Source organism: Somniosus microcephalus, unplaced genomic scaffold (genome assembly GCF_052327205.1).
Source record: "Somniosus microcephalus isolate GS21.2 unplaced genomic scaffold, FLI_Smic_1.0 unresolved_chr1, whole genome shotgun sequence".
Lineage (NCBI taxonomy): Eukaryota > Metazoa > Chordata > Chondrichthyes > Squaliformes > Somniosidae > Somniosus > Somniosus microcephalus.
Window position 1 is genome coordinate 132799399 of NW_028225179.1, and position 21065 is coordinate 132820463.

Consider the following 21065-nt stretch of genomic DNA (forward strand, 5'->3'; position numbering starts at 1 on the left):
AGGTAATCTTTTGGTTGAGGGAGGACTGTTGGCTGGCGGGGCAGGAGGACTCCTCGCGCTTATTTGAATAGAAATGTGTTTAAGGTGATTGAAGGAGTTGATAGTGTAGATAGAGAGAAACTATTTTCTCTGGAGGGGGAGTCCAGAACAAGGGGGCATAACCTTCAAATTAGAGCTCGGCCATTCAGGGCTGATGTTTCTTCACACAAAGGGTAGTGGAAATCTGGAACTCCCTCCTCCTAAAAGCTGTTGAGGCTGGGAGGGTCAATTGGAAATTTCAAAACTGAGATCGATAGATTTTTGTTCGGCAAGGTTATTAAGGGTTACGGACCCAAGGCGGGTAAATGGAGTTGAGATACAGGTCAGCCATGATCTAATTGAACGGCAGAACAGGCTTGAGGGTTTGAATGGCCACCTCCTGTTCCTATGTTCCTATGGGATCGTTAATGCCCATCTGCCAAAGAACAGCTCCTCTGACAATGCAGCACTCCCTAAGCAGGCGGGCTCACACGTGCAGACCATCCGCTCTCTGTGCACCCAGCTCAGCTCCTGCAGATCTACCTCTTCAACCAGGAGACCAACACCTCATGTTGGGTCTCACTCATCTCATCCGAAAGATGGCACCTCTGACAGTGCAGCGCTCCCTCGGTACTGGCACTGGGAGTGGTCAGCCTAGATTTTGTGCTCAAGTCTCTGGAGTGGGGCACAAAGAGGTTGGCATTTCCCGATCGAGGATCCGTGGAGATGCAGATAGTAAGTCAGGGCTCTGCAGGGGCAGCTGCTTCCGAGGTCCTCACCCCGTATCATGTCACGTCAGGATGGTGAGGATGTGACAATGGGCATCAACCGTGGCTCAGTGGGCAGCACTCTCGCCTCTCAGTCAGAAGGTCGTGGGTTCGAGCTCACGCCAGAGACTTGAGCACAAAATCTAGGCTGGCATTCCCAGTGCAGTGCTGAGGGGGCGCTGCAGTGACAGAGGTGCCATCTTTCAGATGAGATGTTAAACCGAGGCCCCATCTGCCCTCTCAGGGGGATGTAAAAGATAACGCAGCACTATTTTGAACAAGAACAGGGGAGTTCTCCCCGGTGTCCTGGGCCGATATTTATCCCTCAACCAGCATCACTGAAACAGATTATCCAGTCATTATCAGATTGCTGTTTGTGGGAGCTTGCTGTGTGCAAATTGGCTGCCGCGTTTCCTACATTACAACAGTGACTACACTTCACCGGCTTTGAAGTACTCTGGGACATCCCGAGGATGGGAAAGGTGCTATATAAATGCAAGTTCCTTTTTTCCAATGAGCTCATACCTCACAGAAGACTTTCCTTGCTTCAGTTTCATAGAATAACCCAACAATGATACGGGCATCTTGTCTCTGCAAAAAAGGGGAAAAGTAATCCATTAGGTTATAAACCCATTCAAGGCTTGCCCTGCCTACACAGCACAACACATTTGGGAAATGAAGGATTCCTCACTCCCGTCTGGTACAGTACAGCCTGTGTGTGTCTCAGTATCAGCTCCTGTACATGTACAGTACACACTGAGTAATCAGTTAATACTTCACTCCCCTCTGGTACAGTACAGCCTGCGTGTGTCTCAGTATCAGCTCCTGTACATGTACAGTACACACTGAGTAATCGGTTAATACTTCACTCCCCTCTGGTACAGTACAGCCTGCGTGTGTCTCAGTATCAGCTCCTGTACATGTACAGTACACACTGAGTAATCGGTTAATACTTCACTCCCCTCTGGTACAGTACAGCCTGCGTGTGTCTCAGTATCAGCTCCTGTACATGTACAGTACACACTGAGTAATCGGTTAATAATTCACTCCCCTCTGGTACAGTACAGCCTGCGTGTGTCTCAGTATCAGCTCCTGTACATGTACAGTACACACTGAGTAATCGGTTAATAATTCACTCCCCTCTGGTACAGTACAGCCTGCGTGTGTCTCAGTATCAGCTCCTGTACATGTACAGTACACACTGAGTAATCGGTTAATAATTCACTCCCCTCTGGTACAGTACAGCCTGCGTGTGTCTCAGTATCAGCTCCTGTACATGTACAGTACACACTGAGTAATCGGTTAATAATTCACTCCCCTCTGGTACAGTACAGCCTGCGTGTGTCTCAGTATCAGCTCCTGTACATGTACAGTACACACTGAGTAATCGGTTAATAATTCACTCCCCTCTGGTACAGTACAGCCTGCGTGTGTCTCAGTATCAGCTCCTGTACATGTATAGTACACACTGAGTAATCGGTTAATAATTCACTCCCCTCTGGTACAGTACAGCCTGCGTGTGTCTCAGTATCAGCTCCTGTACATGTACAGTACACACTGAGTAATAGAATAATAATTAACTCTGCTCTGGAACAGTACAGCCTGTGTGTGTCTCAGTATCAGCTCCTGTACATGTATAGTACACACTGAGTAATCGGTTAATAATTCACTCCCCTCTGGTACAGTACAGCCTGCGTGTGTCTCAGTATCAGCTCCTGTACATGTACAGTACACACTGAGTAATAGAATAATAATTAACTCCCCTCTGGAACAGTACAGCCTGCGTGTGTCTCAGTATCAGCTCCTGTACATGTACAGTACACACTGAGTAATACGATAATAATTCACTCCCCTCTGGTACAGTACAGCCTGCGTGTGTCTCAGTATCAGCTCCTGTACATGTATAGTACACACTGAGTAATCGGTTAATAATTAACTCCCCTCTGGTACTGTACAGCCTATATATGCCTCAGTATCAGCTCCTGTACATGTACAGTACACACTGAGTAATAGGTTAATAATTCACTCCCCTCTAATACAGTACAGCCTGTGTGCATCAGTGTCAGCTCCTGTACATGTACAGAGCGGGTAAAAGGGAACGATTCGCTCCTGTCTGGTACTGTGCAGGGCGTCAAAGTCAATGATAAGTCCTCACTGCAGCCTATGTGCTGCGAAGGCTCTGAGGTTACCTTGAGGTTTTTGACAGCAACACCAGGATCTGTCAGGAAGCTCTGCCGCACACTGATCTCAATCCCGGCCTCCTTCACGCGCTGCTCCAAATCATCTAAAGTCTGGAGGAGGAAACAGAGAAAAGGATCAGGAGTCTGAGCAATTCAGACGAGCCACTAAGAGCGATGGGCGCTCGGACCAGGGAGAGCTAAACTCCAAACTCATCCCAGGCCCGTCCGTCGGGAGAATCCCGAAACCACTGGTGGATTTAAGCATCTCCGACATCCAAGTTCCAATTGGTGAAAATACGGCCAAGGGAGGGCGAAATGGGATCAGAAGTGGGAGAGGACGAGGGATCGAGCGATTGGTTGGGATCTAAGGGCCGTTGAAGCGTGAGGCCCTCACTGCTTGAAAAAGGAAGACAAAAAGGCCCCAATTTAAACTCCAGGTGGATTCCTCGCTCAGGCCCGAGTTACAATTGCAGTCCGGTCTCAATGATGTCATCGGGCCACAACATGCATGTGTAAAGAAAGACCCCGTTGGCTCCGGGCGCGTGTCCTTGCCCCTTGCTCAGGAGAGCAGGTTAAAATTGCAGATGCTGCGACCATGGCGGCTTTCGGACAGGTAAGAGCCAGGGCGATTGTAACCGCCCACCCACCAGCAAGTAGGGTTAAAATTGCCCCCCCCCCGCCGTTGGATGAGACAGAAGATGACTATGGACAAGGGGGCCAGGGCAGCTGTGAAATAAAGGGGAGTTGCCGAAGAGAGAGGTTGAGAGCGAGCCCAGTGGAGAGTGTGGACCTCCTGACATGGTAAAAGCAGCGGTTTCAGTACAACACGCATTACCCGACCGATCCAGCAGGAGGTCCCTAATAATATCATAAACAATCTCATTGTGGTCTTATAGGGTACGGTGGTTTAATGGTTATGTTACTGGACCAGTAATCCACAGGCTAATAATCCAGTAGAACTGCGAGTTCAAATCCCACCATGGGCAGTTTGAGAAGTGGAATTAAGGAAGAAAAAAATCTGCTAACAATTAAAGTAAACATGAAGCCGTTGGATTGTCGGAACAACCCCAACTGGTTCACCTGCGGTCCCTAGCCGGTCTGGGCCTATATGTGTCCCACACCAAAGTGGTTGACTCTTAACTGCCCTCTGACATGGCCGAGCGATCCACTCAGTTGTATCGCCACCTTCTCAAGGGGTAACTCGGGGATGGGCAACATCCGGTCTTGCCCACATCCTGAGAATGAATTAAAACAAAATCAACGCTCCTTCCCGCCCCCCGCACTCTCGATGCCGATCTATACGCGATGGTCCATCGGGACGACCGCCGATATTTGGCGCCGATCCTGCCCTTGGGTGGCGGGGCTCCCCCCTCGCTGGCACGCGGTCCTTACCGAAGTGAAGACCTCCGTGGTCTGTTGGATGGTGGCGATCTTCGTCCAGCCCCACCTCTTGAAGAGCTTGACCCGGGTGGGGTTGTGGAGCGTGGCGGAGGGGTGTGTCCGGAAGAAGGTGGGGAAGCGTTGGCGGTTGGACAGAGCCGGAGAGCTGGAGCCGTACGAGAGCTGCGGGAGAGGAGAGCAGAGGGTCATAAGAACATAAGAACATAAGAAATAGGAGCAGGAGTAGGCCAATTGGCCCCTCGAGCCTGCTCCGCCATTCAATAAGATCATGGCTGATCTGATCCTAACCGCCCAATCCACTATGACAGGACTATCTCCTGAATCTAACAGCATTAGACACACGAAAACAGGAGCAGGATCAGGCTACACGGCCCCTGGGCCCGCTCCGCTACCCACAGGGCCATGACCTATCCGAACCTAGACTCATGTCCAAATTCCTGCCCGCTCCCCGTAACCCTTAATTCCCTTTTCTACTAGGAAACTGTCTATTTCTGTTTTAAATTTATGTAATGATGTAGCTTCGACAGCTTTTTGGGGCAGCATATTCCATGGACCTACCACCCTCTGAGTGAAGTAGTTCCTCCTCATCTCAGTTTTGAAAGAGCAGCCCCTTATTCTAAGACTATGCCCCCTAGTTCTAGTTTCACCCATCATCTGGAACATCCTCCCTGCATCCACCCGATCCAACCCCTTCATAATCTTATATGTTTCAATAAGATCGCCTCTCATTCTTCTGAACTCCAATGAGTAGAGTCCCAATCTACTCAACCTCTCCTCATATGTCCATCCCCTCATCCCCGGGATTAATCGAGTGAACCTTCTTTGCACTGACTCGAGAGCAAGTATGTCCTTTCTTAAGTATGGACACCAAAACTGTACGCAGTATTCCAGGTGCGGTCTCACCAATACCTTGTACAACTGAAGCAATACCTCCCTATTTTTATATTCTATCCCCCTAGCAATGAAAGCCAACATTCCATTGGCCTTCTTAATCACTTGCTGCACCTGCATACTAACCTTTTGAGTTTCGTGCACCAGGACCCCCAGATCCCTTTGTACTTCAGTACTTTCCAGTTTCTTGCCATTAAGATAATAACTTGCTCTACGATTTTTCCTGCCAAAGTGCATAACCTCACACTTTCCAGTATTGTATTCCATCTGCCAAATCTCTGCCCACTTACTTAGCCTGTCTATGTCCCCTTGCAGGTTTTTTATGTCCTCCTCACTCACTACTTTCCCGCCCATCTTAGTATCATCTGCAAACTTTGATGTGTTACACTCGGTCCCCTCCTCCAAATCGTTAATATAGATTGTAAAGAGTTGGGGACCCAGCACTGACCCCTGCGGAACACCACTGGTTACTGATTGCCAGTCTGAATATGAACCATTTATCCCAACTCTCTGCCTTCTGTTAGATAGCCAATCCTCTATCCATGCCAGAATATTACCCCCAATCCCGTGATTTTTTATCTTAAGCAATAATCTTTTGTGAGGCACCTTGTCAAATGCCTTTTGGAAGTCTAAATACACTACGTCCACTGGTTCACCTTTATCCACCCTATATGTTACTTCCTCAAAGAACTCCAGCAAATTTGTCAAACATGACTTCCCCTTCATAAAACCATGCTGACTTTGTCTTATTAAATTATGATTATCCAAATGTCCTGTTACTGTCTCCTTAATAATGGACTCCAAAATTTTACCTACCACAGATGTTAGGCTAACCGGTCTATAGTTTCCAGCCTTCTGTCTACTGCCCTTTTTAAATAAGGGTGTTACATTAGCAGTTTTCCAGTCTGCCGGGACCTTTGCTGAGTCCAGGGAGTTTTGGAAGATTATTACCAATGCATCCACAATCCCTACCGCCACTTCCCTCAAAACCCTGGGATGTAAGCCATCAGGTCCAGGTGATTTATCCGCCTTGAGTCCCATTATTTTACCAAGTACTACTTCCTTAGTGATTTTAATCGTATTTAGCTCCTCCCCCCCTATAGCCCCCTGCTTGTCAAGTGTTGGGATATTCTTGGTGTCCTCTACTGTAAAGACTGATACAAAATATTCATTCAGTGTTTTTGCCATCTCCATATTTCCCACCATTAATTTCCCGGTCTCATCCTCTAAGGGACCAACATTTACTTTAGCCACCCTTTTTCTTTTTATATAACTATAAAAACTCTTACTATCTGTCTTTATATTTTTTGCTAATTTACTTTCATAATCTATCTTCCCTTTCTTAATCAATCTTTTTGTTATTTTTTGCTGTCTTTTAAAGTTTTCCCAATCCTCTATCCTCCCACTAGATTTGGCTACCTTATATGCCGTTGTTTTTAGTCGAATACTATCCTTAATTTCTTTACTTAGCCACGGATGGCTGTCTTTTCTTTTACACCCTTTTTTTCTCAGTGGAATATACTTTTTTTGGAATATGTAAAATAACTCCTTAAATGTACACCACTGATCATGTATCGTCTTATCCTTTAACCTATTTTCCCAATCCACTTTACTCAATTCCGCTCTCATACCTTCATAGTCTCCTTTATTCAAGCTTAGCACGCTTGTTTGAGATACAGCCTCCTCACCCTCTAACTGAATATGGAATTCAACCATGTTATGGTCACTCATTCCAAGGGGATCCTTTACTGGGACATTTTTAATTAATCCTGTCTCGTTACACAGAACCAGATCTAATGTTGCTTGCCCCCTGGTCGGTTCAGTTACATACTGCTCAAGAAACCCATCCCGAATACACTCAATGAACTCATCCTCAAGGCAGCCCTGCCCAATTTGGATTCGTCCAATTTATATGATAGTTAAAATCCCCCATAATTATAGATGTTCCCTTATTACAAGCTTCAGCTATTTCCTGATTGATACTCCGTCCAACAGAGTTGCGACTGTTCGGAGGCCTATATACTACACCCACTAGTGTTTTTTTCCCCTTATTATTCCTTATCTCCACCCAAACTGTTTCATTATCCTGATCCTTTGACCCAATATCATTTCTCTGTATTACAGTGATTCCTTCCTTTATTAACATAGCCACTCCACCTCCCCTTCCTTCCTGCCTGTCCTTCCTGATTGTTAAATAACCTGGTATGTTTAATTCCCAGGCATTGTCACCCTGCAGCCATGTTTCTGTAATGGCCACAAGATCATACCCATATGTAGCTATTTGTGCCTTTAACTCGTCTATTTTGTTACGAATGCTACGTGCATTCAGATAGAGAACTTTCAAATATGTTTTGTGACACTTAGTTCCTGCTATTGCCCTTTTTATTACTTTACCTTTTACTCCACACCTTCTACCCCTTCCTGACACGCTCTGGTTTTTAATTTCCCCACTGCTACCTAAGTCTATGACCTTCTCTGTTGTCATTTGTATTATTTGCTCTCTAGGAACCTCCCCCCCACTAGTTAGTTTAAAGCCCTCTCTACAGCCCTAGTTATATGATCCGCCAGGACTCTTGTCCCAGCACTGGCCAAGTGAAGCCCGTCCCAACGGAACAGCTCCCTCCTGTCCCAGTACTGGTGCCAGTGTCCCAGGAAGCAAAACCCATTTCTCCCACACCAGTCTTTGAGCCACGCATTTAACTCTCTTATTTTATTTGTCCTAGCCAAATTCGCTCGTGGCTCAGGTAATAATCCAGAGATTATTACCCTTGTGGTTCTGCTTTTTAATTTGGCCCCTAGCTGCTCAAACTCCCTCAGCAGAACCTCCTTCCTTGTCCTATCTATGTCGTTGGTACCAACATGGACCACGACAACTGGATCCTCCCCCTCCCACTCCAAGTTTCTTTCCAGCCCAGAGGAGATGTCCTTAACCCTGGCACCGGGTAGGCAACACAGCCTACGGGACTCTCGCTCTTGGCTGCAGAGAACTCTATCTATCCCCCTAATAATACTATCCCCTACCACTACAACATTTCGGTCACGGGATCATGCTCAGTGACACAAGCCCCCTAACAACTGGGTGGCCCAGTGCGGGAGAGCGGGGGGAGGAGGGATGCAAGGGGTCTTACCCCCCTTGGGTGCGTCATCACACAAGATCTTACTGCAGGGGACCTTGCATTTTTTGATGTAAGGGTCTCACCTCTTCACGGGCTTCACATGGCGCAATATAGGGGTCTCAGACACCGCGCCATACATGCTGCCCATATCCTAACTTGCACCAATTCCCGTTCACCCATCACCCCCTGTGCTCACTGACCTACATTGGTTTCCGGTCCATCAACGCCTCAATTTTATAATCTTCATCCTTGTGTTCAAATCCCTTCGTGGCCTCGCCCCTCCCCATCCCTGTAACCTCCTCCAGCCCTACAACCCTCCGAGATCTCTGTGCCCCTCCAATTCTGGCCTCTTGCACATCCCCGATTTTAATCACTCCACCATTGGCGGCCGTGCCTTCAGCTACCCGGGCCCTAAGCTCTGGAATTCCCTCCCTAAACCTCTCTGCCTCTCTCTCCTTTAAGGCGCTCCTTAAAACCTACCCACCTGTCCCAATATTTCTTGATGTGGCTCGGTGTCAAATTTTGTTTGATATTTGCTCCTGTGAAGCGCCTTGGGACGTTTTACTATGTTAAAGGCGCTATATAAATACAAGTTGTTGTTGCTGTCTCAGACCCTCAGAGCACCATTCTGCGAGAAACAAGGGTCTGTGTGCACGGTGTGCTCTCTCCGTGGTGGGGGCTTCGAGCCTTCCATTTACAGAATAGCTCAGCTCAGCTAATCAGCATCTTGAGAGTTGAATTGCTGCCAAGCACCCAGCGTTGCTAAGCAACGCCGCATCAAAGAGTGGAAGGTTAGTCAGAGTGCGCTACCCTGTGAAAATTGCATGAGAGCCAGTCGGCACGGTGACCCCTGATGGGCTCAAAGATCTTCCAATTATTCAAGCTAAGGGCCAGCTTCAACCAGCAGAAAGCAAGAGGCAGCCGGCACCACTCCCACTGGTTACTTCACTCTCTCTCCCCCTGCCCCTTTCTCTCTCTCTCTGTCCCCCCCTCTCTCTCTCTGTCCTTCTCTTTCACTCTCTCTCTCCCCCGCTCTCTCTGTCCCGTTCTCCCTCTCTCTCTTTCCCTCTGCCCCCCTCTCTCTCTCTCTGCCTCTCTCTCTCTGTCTCCCTCTCTCTCTCTGTCCCCCGCTCTCTCTCTGCCCCTCTCTCTCTCTGCCCCCTCTCTCTCTCTCTGCCCCCCTCTCTCTCTCTCTGCCCCTCTCTCTCCCTCTCTCCCCCTCTGCCCCTCTCTCTCTCTCTCCCCCTCTGCCCCTCTCTCTCTCCCTCTGCCCCTCTCTCTCTCCCTCTGCCCCTCTCTCTCTCCCTCTGCCCCTCTCTCTCTGTCCCCCTCTCTCTCTGCCCCTCTCTCTCTCCCCCTCTCTCACTCCCCCCCGCTTTCTCCGTCTCTGCCCCTCTCTTTCTCTCTCTGCCCCCTCTCTCTCTCTGCCCGCTCTCTCTCTGCCCCTCTCTCTCTGTCCCCCTCTCTCTCTCTGCCCCTCTCTCTGTCCCTCTTTCTCTCTCTCTGTCTCTTGCTCTCTCTGCCCCTCTCTCTCTCTGTCCATTCTCTCTCTCTGTCCCTCTTTCTCTCTGTCTGCCCTTTCTCTCTCTCTCTCTGTCCCACTCTCTATCCCCCTTTCTCTCTTCCCCCTCTCTCTGTTCATCACTCTCCCTGTCCCCCCCTCCCTTTCTCTCTCTCTCTCTGTCCCACTTTCTCTCTCTCTGCCCTCTCTCTCTCTGCCCCTTCTCTCTCTCTGTCCCCTCTCTCTCTGTCCCCCTCTCTCTCTGTCCCCCTCTCTGTTCATCACTCTCCCTGTCCCCCCCTCTGCTCTGTCCCCCCCTCTGCCCCTTTCTCTCTCTCTCTCTCTCTGTCTGCCCTTTCTCTCTCTCTCTCTGTCCCCCTCTCTCTCTCTCTGTCCCACTTTCTCTCTGTCTGCCCTTTCTCTCTCTCTCTCTGTCCCACTCTCTGTCCCCTTTCTCTCTTCCCCCTCTCTCTGTTCATCACTCTCCCTGTCCCCCCCCTCTGCCCCTTTCTCTCTCTCTCTCTCTCTGCCCCTCGTCACATTTCCGATGAAGCATCTATACCCCTAACATTAACCTACCTGTTTTCTTTACAAACCCTAAGAGATCTGCTGTGTAATTATTTTCATGTCTTATAATTTTATTTAAATTTTTATATAAAGTCAGTGAGATAACAGAAACAAAACAGTTTGCAGCTATCTCTGCTGTGAAAAGCATCAACAAGCCGTTCCTGTGATCACTCAGAATTATAAATTCCAGTTTATAAAGGGAGACAAGGTGACTTGGTTCCTGTTTTTGATGCCACATTGACCTGTCCCTCTCTGGGCCTCTCCAACATGGCCTCCCGACTGCCCAGAATGCACCGGTAGTTCAACCTGGGGCCTACCTTGACCATTTCTCAGTTACTTTGTCGATCAATTCTGGTCGGCCAAATTTAAAATTTGATTTTCTCAGTTACCCCAGGAGATTAAATCACCGGCCAGCCTGGTACTGAGCCAAAGTGAACAGGAAGATCCCAGAATTTGATTCCCAGGCTGATTGCAACTGGGATCGGCCTCAGTTCCTGCCCCCACCCCGGATTTAGAATGGAGAGAATCAGCCGGGCTTTCCAACTCCTGATCGCAGGAACGTGCAGGAGAGTTTGGATGTGGCGGACGGGCGGGATCATGCCGAGCTGCGATGACTCCTGCAGGTGAAAATTCCACTAACACTGGCCGCCCAAGCTCACGTGTGGAGGATAGCCACTTGGGCAAGGTAGGGGAGAGTTAACCATGCCCAATTCTCCTACGGAAGCAGAACGAGAGAGCGTGTACCCAGCCTGTTACACAAGGATTATGGCACATGCATTGTTTTTTTCCTTGTGTCTCACAGCATTTCTGGGTTGAGCTCCACAGGGCGGTTGCCTTGGCAATGGTGTGCACTCCTCACGTTGCTCTATCTCTTATTAACCATCTGGAGAACTTGGCGAACAATTAAAATTAAGCCAATGGGAGTGGGTTGTGGGGGGAGGTGGGGGTGGTAACTGGGGAAGTAGCAAAGGAGCCCGAGCACAAATGAGGTGGGGTGGGAGTTTGGAGATTCTCGGCCTGCTCTTCCCCACCTCTCACCGCTACTCCAGGCTGACACGCCACAGCTGTTACATTCAGCGCCTGCGAGCTCAGCTCACTCGCTGAGTGACTGAGCCAGGAACAGCTGGGTGCAGCCAGGTAACGGACAACCGGGCGGCCATTTTAACTGTTGGCTGACGATTTAAATTGGCCGCTATCGAAATTGGCCACTCGTTTTCCCTTCCGCTGGCTTTCAATGGAAAGGAACCATCAGGCAGGGGGCGTATAACGGATGACTAATTCAATATCGGCCATTTTATGCCATGGCCCAAAGTTAAAATTACTTCCCCTGTGTCTATACGGGCCTTGGTAGTAAAGATGGCCCTCTTTAAAAAACCTTCCCAGAACAAAACTAGCCTTACTCCCCCACCCTCCGATTCTCGCTGGGGCCCAACTCCTTAGGCATTGGCTGCCCTCCAGTCCCAAGTGGCTATTCTTCACATGCAACCTTACACCATGGTCAACCATGGCGGGGGTGGGGTGGGCATCGGATCACGTCTTCACCTAGCGCGCTCGCAAGCAGGAGCCCTGGCTGATTTTTTTGTTCTTTTTTTCCCTCCCCATCCTGGGAGAATTCTGACTGATTGAAGCAGCCCTCCGGCCACCTACGGCCACAATCAGTTAACGGGTTTTTCAGACCTGCATGGCTCCACAACAACAACTCGCATTGATACAGCGCCTTTAACGTACGAAAAACATCCCCAGGGCACTTCACAGGAGCGTCATCTGACAAAAATGCAACACCGAGCCACGTAAGGCGATATTCGGACAGGTGGCCAAAAGCTTGGAGCGTCAGGTACAGCACAGCAGGAGGCCATTCAGCCCATCGTGCCCGTGCCATCTTAAGGGAGGGGAGAGAGAGGTAGCGAGGCGGAGAGGTTGAGGGAGGGAATTCCAGAGCTTGGGGCCCAGGCAGAAGAAGGCACGGCCACCAATGGTTTGGAGGGATTATAATCGGGGATGCTCAGGAGGGCAGAATTAGAGGAGAGCGGAGATCTCGGAGGGTCGTAGGGCTGGATACAACTCGAAGATGCCGGTACCGTGTTCCTCCTCAGGAGTGTCCATTTCTTGTTGCGCATCCTCCATTTTAATCCATTCCATCCCCCCTCACACCCCAAAAAAATGCTGTGGCTGATTTTTAAAAAGAATATGAATGCAGGTCAAGGACAGAAGAAGTTAAAAAATCACAGATTCGGTTACCATTGCCACTGGATGCGCGCGATACAGATTTCATGACAGCTGACAGCAAGGAAGAACAGACAAGAGATGAGAGCTTTATTCTGCTACAAATCCCTCCGGGACCTTCCATCATGATCTAAACAGCAGGGTCAAGGGGCAATTTGCACTCACTCACGACGGATTTAATAGTTCGTGTGTCCGAGCTCCCCAGTGTTTTCTCTATGGAGATTTACGGAGGAGATCTTCAATTAATGGCAGCGCTCCCATTGATTTTTTTTAAAGGGATCTTCTGCTTATTGATCGGACTGCTGTAAAAGGAACTTTTTCTATATTGACCCGCAGAGTCAACAACAACACCAATGTGCATTTATATCGTGCCTTTAATGTAGTAAAACGTCCCAGGGCACTGCACAGGAGCGATTATCAGACAAAATTTGACACCGAGCCACATAAGGAGATATTAGGGCAGATGACCAAAAGCTTGGTCAAAGAGGTAGGTTTTAAGGGGCGTCTTAAAGAGAGAGAGCTGGAGAGGCAGCGAGGTTTAGGGAGGGAATTCCAGAGCTTAGGGCCCTCGTCAGCTGAAGTCACGGCCACCGATGGTGGAGCAATTAAAATCGGGGATGCGCAAGAGGCCAGAATTGGAGGAGCGCAGAGACCTTGGAGGGTCGGAGGAGGAGGTTGCAGAGACAGGGAGGGGGTGGGGGGGCGAGGGCCACGGAGGGGATTTGAAAACAAGTATGAGAATTTTAAATTCGAGGCCTTGCTTAACCGGGAGTCAATCCAAGTGCCCTCTAAAAAAAAATGTTTCGGCCGCGGTTACTTTTAATTTGCTGTGTATACACGCGGTATCTTAAATGCAAACAGCTTGTGAGTGGCCTGCGCGGTACCTTTCGAATCGCGCCGCAGCCGCGCATGACTTATGAGGAAAGGTTGAGCAGGCTGGGCCTATACTCATTGGAGTTTAGAAGAATGAGAGGTGATCTTATTGAAACATATAAGATACTGAGGGGGCTCGACAGGGTAGATGCAGAGAGGATGTTTCCCCTCGTGGGGAAACCTAGAACTCGGGGGCACAGTTTCAGAATAAAGGGTCGCCCTTTTAGAACTGAGATGAGGAGGAATTTCTTCTCTCAGAGGGTCGTAAATCTGTGGAATTCTCTGCCCCAGAGAGCCAGAGGCTGGGTCATTAAATACATTTAAGGTGGAGATAGATTTTTGCAAGATAAGGGAGTGAAGGGTTATGGGGAGCGGGCAGGGAAGTGACTTTGAGCCCAAGGTCAGCCACGATCTTATTGAATGGCGGAGCAGGCTCGAGGGGCCGAGTGGCCTATTCCTGCTCCTATTTCTTATGTTCTTACGTTCTTAAGACGGAACATTGGTGCCAATGAAGGACCACGAGCACAGGGGAACGGGACTTGCTGCGAGTTAGGACAGGGGCAGCCAGATTTTGGATAAGCTCAAGTTTACGGAGGGTAGAAGATGGGAACTCTCCCAGAATAGGTACAGCAATTCCCTCGGATATTAATTGTCGTTGAGCACTGCCATCTCAGGGGTCCTCACATCCCTTAGGATCCGGATCGCAAGCTTTTACCGCCCTTTCATCGAGTCCGTTCAAGCAGGAGCCCCTAGATCACGACACAGAACCCTTGCTTCATACACCAGCTGCTGAAACATCATACAAACCGTCGTGTGAATTCGCCTTTCCTTAGACAAGGCGGACTGAAAAGCGCTTCATTAACTCAGGCACAACTTCAAACCAGCCCCGTTTTATTTTACATAAATACTTGAGTGAACAGCGCACAGCTTTCACAGTGACCGCAGGCAATTTCCTGCACTCCTCGGTGACAGAAACCTGACAAAAGATCCACCTTACTATCTGTCCAGGTGTCGGCCCACTTTTCTAGCTAAGATACTCCCAAGCGCCCTGGTCTGGTATCTCTGTTACTGCCTGACGGGGCACAGCTCACACACTGGGGTAGGTGGTGCGATAGTTTAAACCGGGCGATCGCAATTGAGTTCAATGCAGCGTACAATCAGGCAGGGTGTAAAACGGGCATCTGTCACAAACCCGTTCTGTTCCCCCTGGGCGGGTTAGGCTAAAATTAACCCCCCAACCCCCATCACCCCACACCACACCTCCCCACCCCGCCGAGAGTCAGAAATGGAACAGATAGAGAGAGAGAGAGACAGATAAAAGCACAGAAAAACAAGGACAGAAAGACAGACATGGAGACAGAGGGAGAGACCGAGACAGAGGGAGAGAGAGAGGGAGAGCGAAAGGGGGAGAGAGAGAGACAGAGAGAGAGACAGAAAGGAACAGAGAGACAGAGACGGAAAGAGACAGAGACGGAGGGCCAGAGACAGAGGAAGAGAGACAGAGATACAGAAAGAGGGCGAGAGACAGAGAGAGAGAGAGAGGGAAAGAGACAGAGGGAGAGAGAAGGAGAGCGGCAGAGACGGAGAGAGAGGGAGTGAGACTGGGAAATGGAGACCGAGGGAGAGAGTCAGAGACAGAGGGAGAGAGACAGAGAGAGGGAGAGACCGACGGAGAGCGAGGTGACAGATGGAGAGAGACAGAAACAGGGAGAGAGAGATGATGGAGAGAGATGGAGAGAGGCGGAGAGAGACGAAGAGAGATGGCGGATGGAGACAGAGGGAGAGGGACAGAGACAGACGGGGAGAAAGATGACAGACAGAGAGAGGGAGACAGACTGCGACAGAGAGAGACAGAGAGAGATATGACAGCCAGGGACAGAGGGAGAGAGACAGGGACAGACGGAGATAAAGGGGACAGAGAGAGAGAGAGAGACAGACTGAGAGAAATAGGACAGAGAGAGAAGGAGACAGACTGAGACAGACGGAGAGAGAGATGACTGACGGAGAGAGAGATATGACAGACGGAGACAGAGGGAGAGAGACGGAGACAGACAGAGAGAAAGATGACAGACGGAGAGGGAGCGAGCGAGAGATAACAGACGGAGACAGATTGGCATCCCGCAAGTCCTCATTCATGTCCAAGCCGTGCTACTCACCACAATCAGGTTCCATATCCGGGCCGCCTCTGCCACCAGTGTCGAGACGCCACTGCACCCTGGCAGGAGAACGATCTTCATGGGCTCGTTGTAGAGCAGCTCGTACAGAAACTTGGTGGATTTCCCAGGGTCACACTGGAAAGACAAACAGAACCAATCAGACACATTGCAGCCTGGGGGTTCAATCCTGGGCATCTAGGGTTCAATCCTGTACATCTAGGGTTCAATCCTGGGCATCTAGGGTTCAATCCTGGGCGACCAGGGTTCAATCCTGGGCATCCAGGTTTCAATCCTGGACATCCAGGGTTCAATCCTGGACATCTAGGGTTCAATCATGGACATCTAGGGTTCAATCCTGGGCATCTAGGGTTCAATCCTGGACATCTAGGGTTCAATCCTGGACATCTAGGGTTCAATCCTGGACATCTAGGGTTCAATCCTGGACATCTAGGGTTCAATCCTGGACATCTAGGGTTCAATACTGGGCATCTAGGGTTCAATCCTGGACATCTAGGGTTCAATCCTGGACATCTAGGGTTCAATCCTGGACATCTAGGGTTCAATCCTGGACATAGAGGGTTCAATCCTGGACATCTAGGGTTCAATCCTGGACATCTAGGGTTCAATCCTGGACATCTAGGGTTCAATCCTGGACATCTAGGGTTCAATCCTGGACATCTAGGGTTCACTCATGGGCATCTAGGGTTCAATCCTGGGCATCTAGGGACCAATCTTGGGCATCTAGGGTTCAATCCTGGGCATCTAGGGTTCAATCCTGGACATCTAGGGTTCAATCCTGGACATCTAGGGTTCAATCCTGGACATCTAGGGTTCAATACTGGGCATCTAGGGTTCAATCCTGGACATCTAGGGTTCAATCCTGGACATCTAGGGTTCAATCCTGGACATCTAGGGTTCAATCCTGGGCATCTAGGGTTCAATCCTGGACATCTAGTGTTCAATCCTGGACATCTAGGGTTCAATCCTGCACATCTAGGGTTCAATCCTGGACATCTAGGGTTCAATCCTGGACATCTAGGGTTCAATCCTGGACATCTAGGGTTCACTCATGGGCATCTAGGGTTCAATCCTGGGCATCTAGGGACCAATCTTGGGCATCTAGGGTTCAATCCTGGGCATCTAGGGTTCAATCCTGGACATCTAGGGTTCAAACCAGGGCAACTAGGGTTCAATCCTGGACATCTAGGGTTCACTGCTGGACATCTAGGGTTCAATCCTGGACATCTAGGCTTCAAACCTGGACATCTAGGGTTCAATCCTGGACATCTAGGGTTCAATCCTGAACATCTAGGGTTCAATCCTGGACATCTAGGGTTCAATCCTGGGCATCTACGGTCCAATCCTGGGAATCTAGGGATCAATCTTGGACATCTAGGTTTCAATCCTGGACATCTAGGGTTCAATCCTGGACATCTAGGGTTCAAACCTGGGCATCTAGGGTTCAAACCTGGGCATCTAGGGTTCAATCCTGGACATCTAGGGTTCAATCCTGGTCTTCTAGGGTTCAATCCTGGACATCTAGTGTTCAATCCTGGACATCTAGGGTTCAATCCTGGACATCTAGTGTTCAATCCTGGACATCTAGGGTTCAATCCTGGACATCTAGGGTTCATTCCTGGACACCTAGGGCTCAGTCCTGGGCATTTGGGTTCAATCCTGGGCATCTAGGGTTCAATCCTGGACATCTAGGGTTCAATCTTGGACATCTAGGGTTCAATCCTGAACATCTAGGGTTCAATCCTGGACATCTAGGGTTCAATCCTGGTCATTTAGTGTTCAATCCTGGGCATCTAGGGTTCAATCCTGGACATCTAGGGTTCAATCCTTGACATCTAGGGTTCAATCCTGGTCATCTAGGGTTCAATCCTGGTCATCTAGGGTTCAATCCTGGGCATCTAGAGTTCAATCCTGGACATCTAGTGTTCAATCCTGGACATCTAGTGTTCAATCCTGGACATCTAGTGTTCAAACCTGGACATCTAGGGTTCAATCCTGGACATCTAGGGTTCAATCCTGGACATCTAGGGTTCAATCCTGGACATCTAGGGTTCAATCCTGGACATCTAGGGTTCAATCCTAGGTCTTCTAGGGTTCAATCCTGGACATCTAGGGTTCAATCCTGGACTTCTAGGGTTCAAACCTGGGCATCTAGGGTTCAATCCTGGACATCTAAGGTTCAAACCTGGGCATCTAGGGTTCAATCCTGGACATCTATGGTTCAATCCTGGACATCCATGATTCAATCCTGGCCATCTAGGGTTCAATCCTGGACATCTAGGGTTCAATCCTGGACATCTAGGGTTCAATCCTGGGCATCCAGGGTTCAATCCTGGACATCTAGGGTTCAATCCTGGACATCTAGGGTTCAATCCTGGACATCTAGGGTTCAATCCTGGGCATCCAGGGTTCAATCCTGGACACTAGGGTTCAATCCTGGACATCTAGAGTTCAATCCTGGGCATCTAGGCTTGAATCTTGGACATCTAGTGTTCAATCCTGGGCGACCAGGGTTCAATCCTGGACATCTAGAGTTCAATCCTGGACATCTAGGGTTCAATCGTGGACATCTAGGGTTCAATCCTGGGCATCTAGGGTTCAATCCTGGACATCTCGGGTTCAATCCTGGACATCCAGGGTTCAATCCTGGGCGACCAGGGCTCAATCCTGGGCATCTGGGGTTCACTCATGGGCATCTAGTGTTCCATCCTGGACATCTAGGGTTCAATCCTGGTCATCTAGGGTTCAATCCTGGACATCTAGGGTTCAATCCTGGATATATATGGTTCAATCCTTGGCAACTAGGGTTCAATCCTGGGCATCTAGGGTTCAATCCTGGACATCTAGGGTTCAATCGTGGGCATCTAGGTTTCAATCCTGGGCATCTAGCGTTCAATCCTTGACATCTAGGGTTCAATCCTGGGCATCTAGGGTTCAATCCTGGGCATCTAGGGTTCAATCCTGGTCATCTAGGGTTCAATCCTGGACATCTAGGGTTCAATCCTGGACATCTAGGGTTCAATCCTGGACATCTAGGGTTCAATCCTGGACATCTAGGGTTCAATCCTGGACATCTAGGGTTCAATCCTGGGCATCTAGGGTTCAATCCTGGGCATCTAGGGTTCAATCCTGGGCATCTAGGGTTCAATCCTGGGCATCTAGGGTTCAATCCTGGACATCTAGGGTTCAATCCTGGACATCTAGGGTTCAATCCTGGACATCTAGGGTTCAATCCTGGACATCTAGGGTTCAAACCTGGGCATCTAGCGTTCAATCTTGGACGTCTGGGGTTCAATCCTGGACATCTAGTGTTCAATCCTGGACATCTAGGGTTCAATCCTGGACATCTAGGGTTCAATCCTGGATATCTCGGGTTCAATCCTGGACATCTCGGGTTCAATCCTAGGTCTTCCAGGGTTCAATCCTGGACATCTAGGGTTCAATCCTGGACATGTAGGGTTCGAACCTGGGCATCTAGGGTTTAATGCTGGACATCTAGGGTTCAAACCTGGGCATCTAGGGTTCAATCCTGGACATCTAGGGTTCAATCCTGGACATCTCGGCTTCAATCCTGGACATCTAGGGTTCAATCCTGGACATCTAGGGTTCAATCCTGGATATCTCGGGTTCAATCCTGGACATCTCGGGTTCAATCCTAGGTCTTCCAGGGTTCAATCCTGGACATCTAGGGTTCAATCCTGGACATGTAGGGTTCGAACCTGGGCATCTAGGGTTTAATGCTGGACATCTAGGGTTCAAACCTGGGCATCTAGGGTTCAATCCTGGACATCTAGGGTTCAATCCTGGACATCTCGGCTTCAATCCTGGACATCTCGGCTTCAATCCTGGACATCTAGGGTTCAATCCTGGGTGACCAGCGTTCAATCCTGGACATCTAGAGTTCAATCCTGGACATCTAGGGTTCAATTCTGGGCATCTAGAGTTCAAGCCTGGACATCTAGGGTTCAATCCTGGACATCTAGGGTTCAATCCTGGTCATCTAGGGTTCAATACCGGACATCTAGGGTTCAATCCTGAGCGACCAGGGTTCAATCCTGGTCATCTAGGGTTCAATCCTGGTCATCTAGGGTTCAATACCGGACATCTAGGGTTCAATCCTGAGCGACCAGGGTTCAATCCTGGACATCTAAGTTTCAATCCTGGACATCTAAGTTTCAATCCTGGACATCTAGTGTTCAATCCTGGACATCTAGGGTTCAATCCTGGACATCTACGGTTGAATCCTGGACGACCAGGCTTCAATGGACTCTCGTTATATCTCGATTCAAAACCCCAGGGATTACTATAGGTTAGAGATTCCCGTTGGTGATGCCAATGGGTGTGTGTTTCAAGTCTTGGTGCGACAGTCATCTGTCCAACAGATGTTAGCACTGTTTGTCTGTGTCAGCCATGGGTCACACTCTTGCCTCTGAATCAGGAGGTCATTGATTGAAGCCCCACTCCAGAGACTTTGAGCACAAAATCCAGGCTGTTACTGCAGTGCCAGTACTGAGGGAGCGCTGTGCTGCCGACTTTTGGATGAGACATCGAACCGAGGCCCCCGTCTGCTCTTCCCAGGTGGACACAAAAGGATCCCACGACTACTATTTCGAAGAATAGCAGGGGGTTCCCCCACCCTCCGGCCAATATTCATCTCTCAACCAACATCACTAAAACAGATTATCTGGTCATTTGTTTCATTGCTGCTTGTGGGATCTTGATGTGCACAATTTAGCTGCTGTATTGGCCTATAAAACAGTGCTGATTACACTTAAAATTTACTTTATTGTCTGTGAAGCACTTTGGTGCGTTCTGAGGATGGGAAAGGCGCCATATAAATGCAAGCCCGTCTCTGTTACAATAGCGGACAGGGGAAGATCACATCAACACGCTAAGCATGCGTTTGCTAATCATAGAATGATACAGCCCAGAAGGCGGCCATTCAGTCCATCGTGCTTGTGCTGGCTCTTTGAAAGATGTCCGATTAGTCACACTCCCTCTGTCCTTTCCCCGTAGCCCGGCAAATTTCTCCTCTTCAAGTACTTGTTCAACTCCCTTTTGAAAGTTACTATTGAATCTGCTCCCATCACCATTTCAGGCAGTGCATTCCAGGTCACAACAACCCGTATGTAAAAAAAAAAATTCTCCTCATCTTCCCCCTTTGCCTTTTAGCCAATTTTCTTAAATCTGTGTCCGCTGGTTGCCAATCCTCTTGCCAGTGGAAACAGTTTCTCCTTATCTTCTCTAGCAAAACCGCTGTGATTTTTTGAACGCCTCAACTGAATCTCCCCTTAACCTTCTCTGCTACAAGGAGAACAATCGCAGCTTCCCCAGTCTCTAATATCGGCAACTAG

General features: G+C 49.2%; 1 protein-coding gene across 2 annotated transcripts in view; it reads right to left on the reverse strand.

The window, feature by feature from the left end:
• Window positions 1-21065, reverse strand: part of LOC147095868 (gamma-aminobutyric acid type B receptor subunit 1-like) — a 162414-nt gene that overhangs the window by 115782 nt on the left and 25567 nt on the right. For both annotated transcript variants that reach the window (XM_085974875.1, XM_085974876.1), the window contains exons 2-5: window positions 15694-15828; window positions 4358-4528; window positions 2975-3076; window positions 1311-1376 (exon numbers count right to left, since the gene is read on the reverse strand). In XM_085974875.1, the coding sequence (XP_085831001.1) occupies window positions 1311-1376; window positions 2975-3076; window positions 4358-4528; window positions 15694-15828 (474 nt within the window). The remainder of the gene's footprint in view (window positions 1-1310; window positions 1377-2974; window positions 3077-4357; window positions 4529-15693; window positions 15829-21065) is intronic.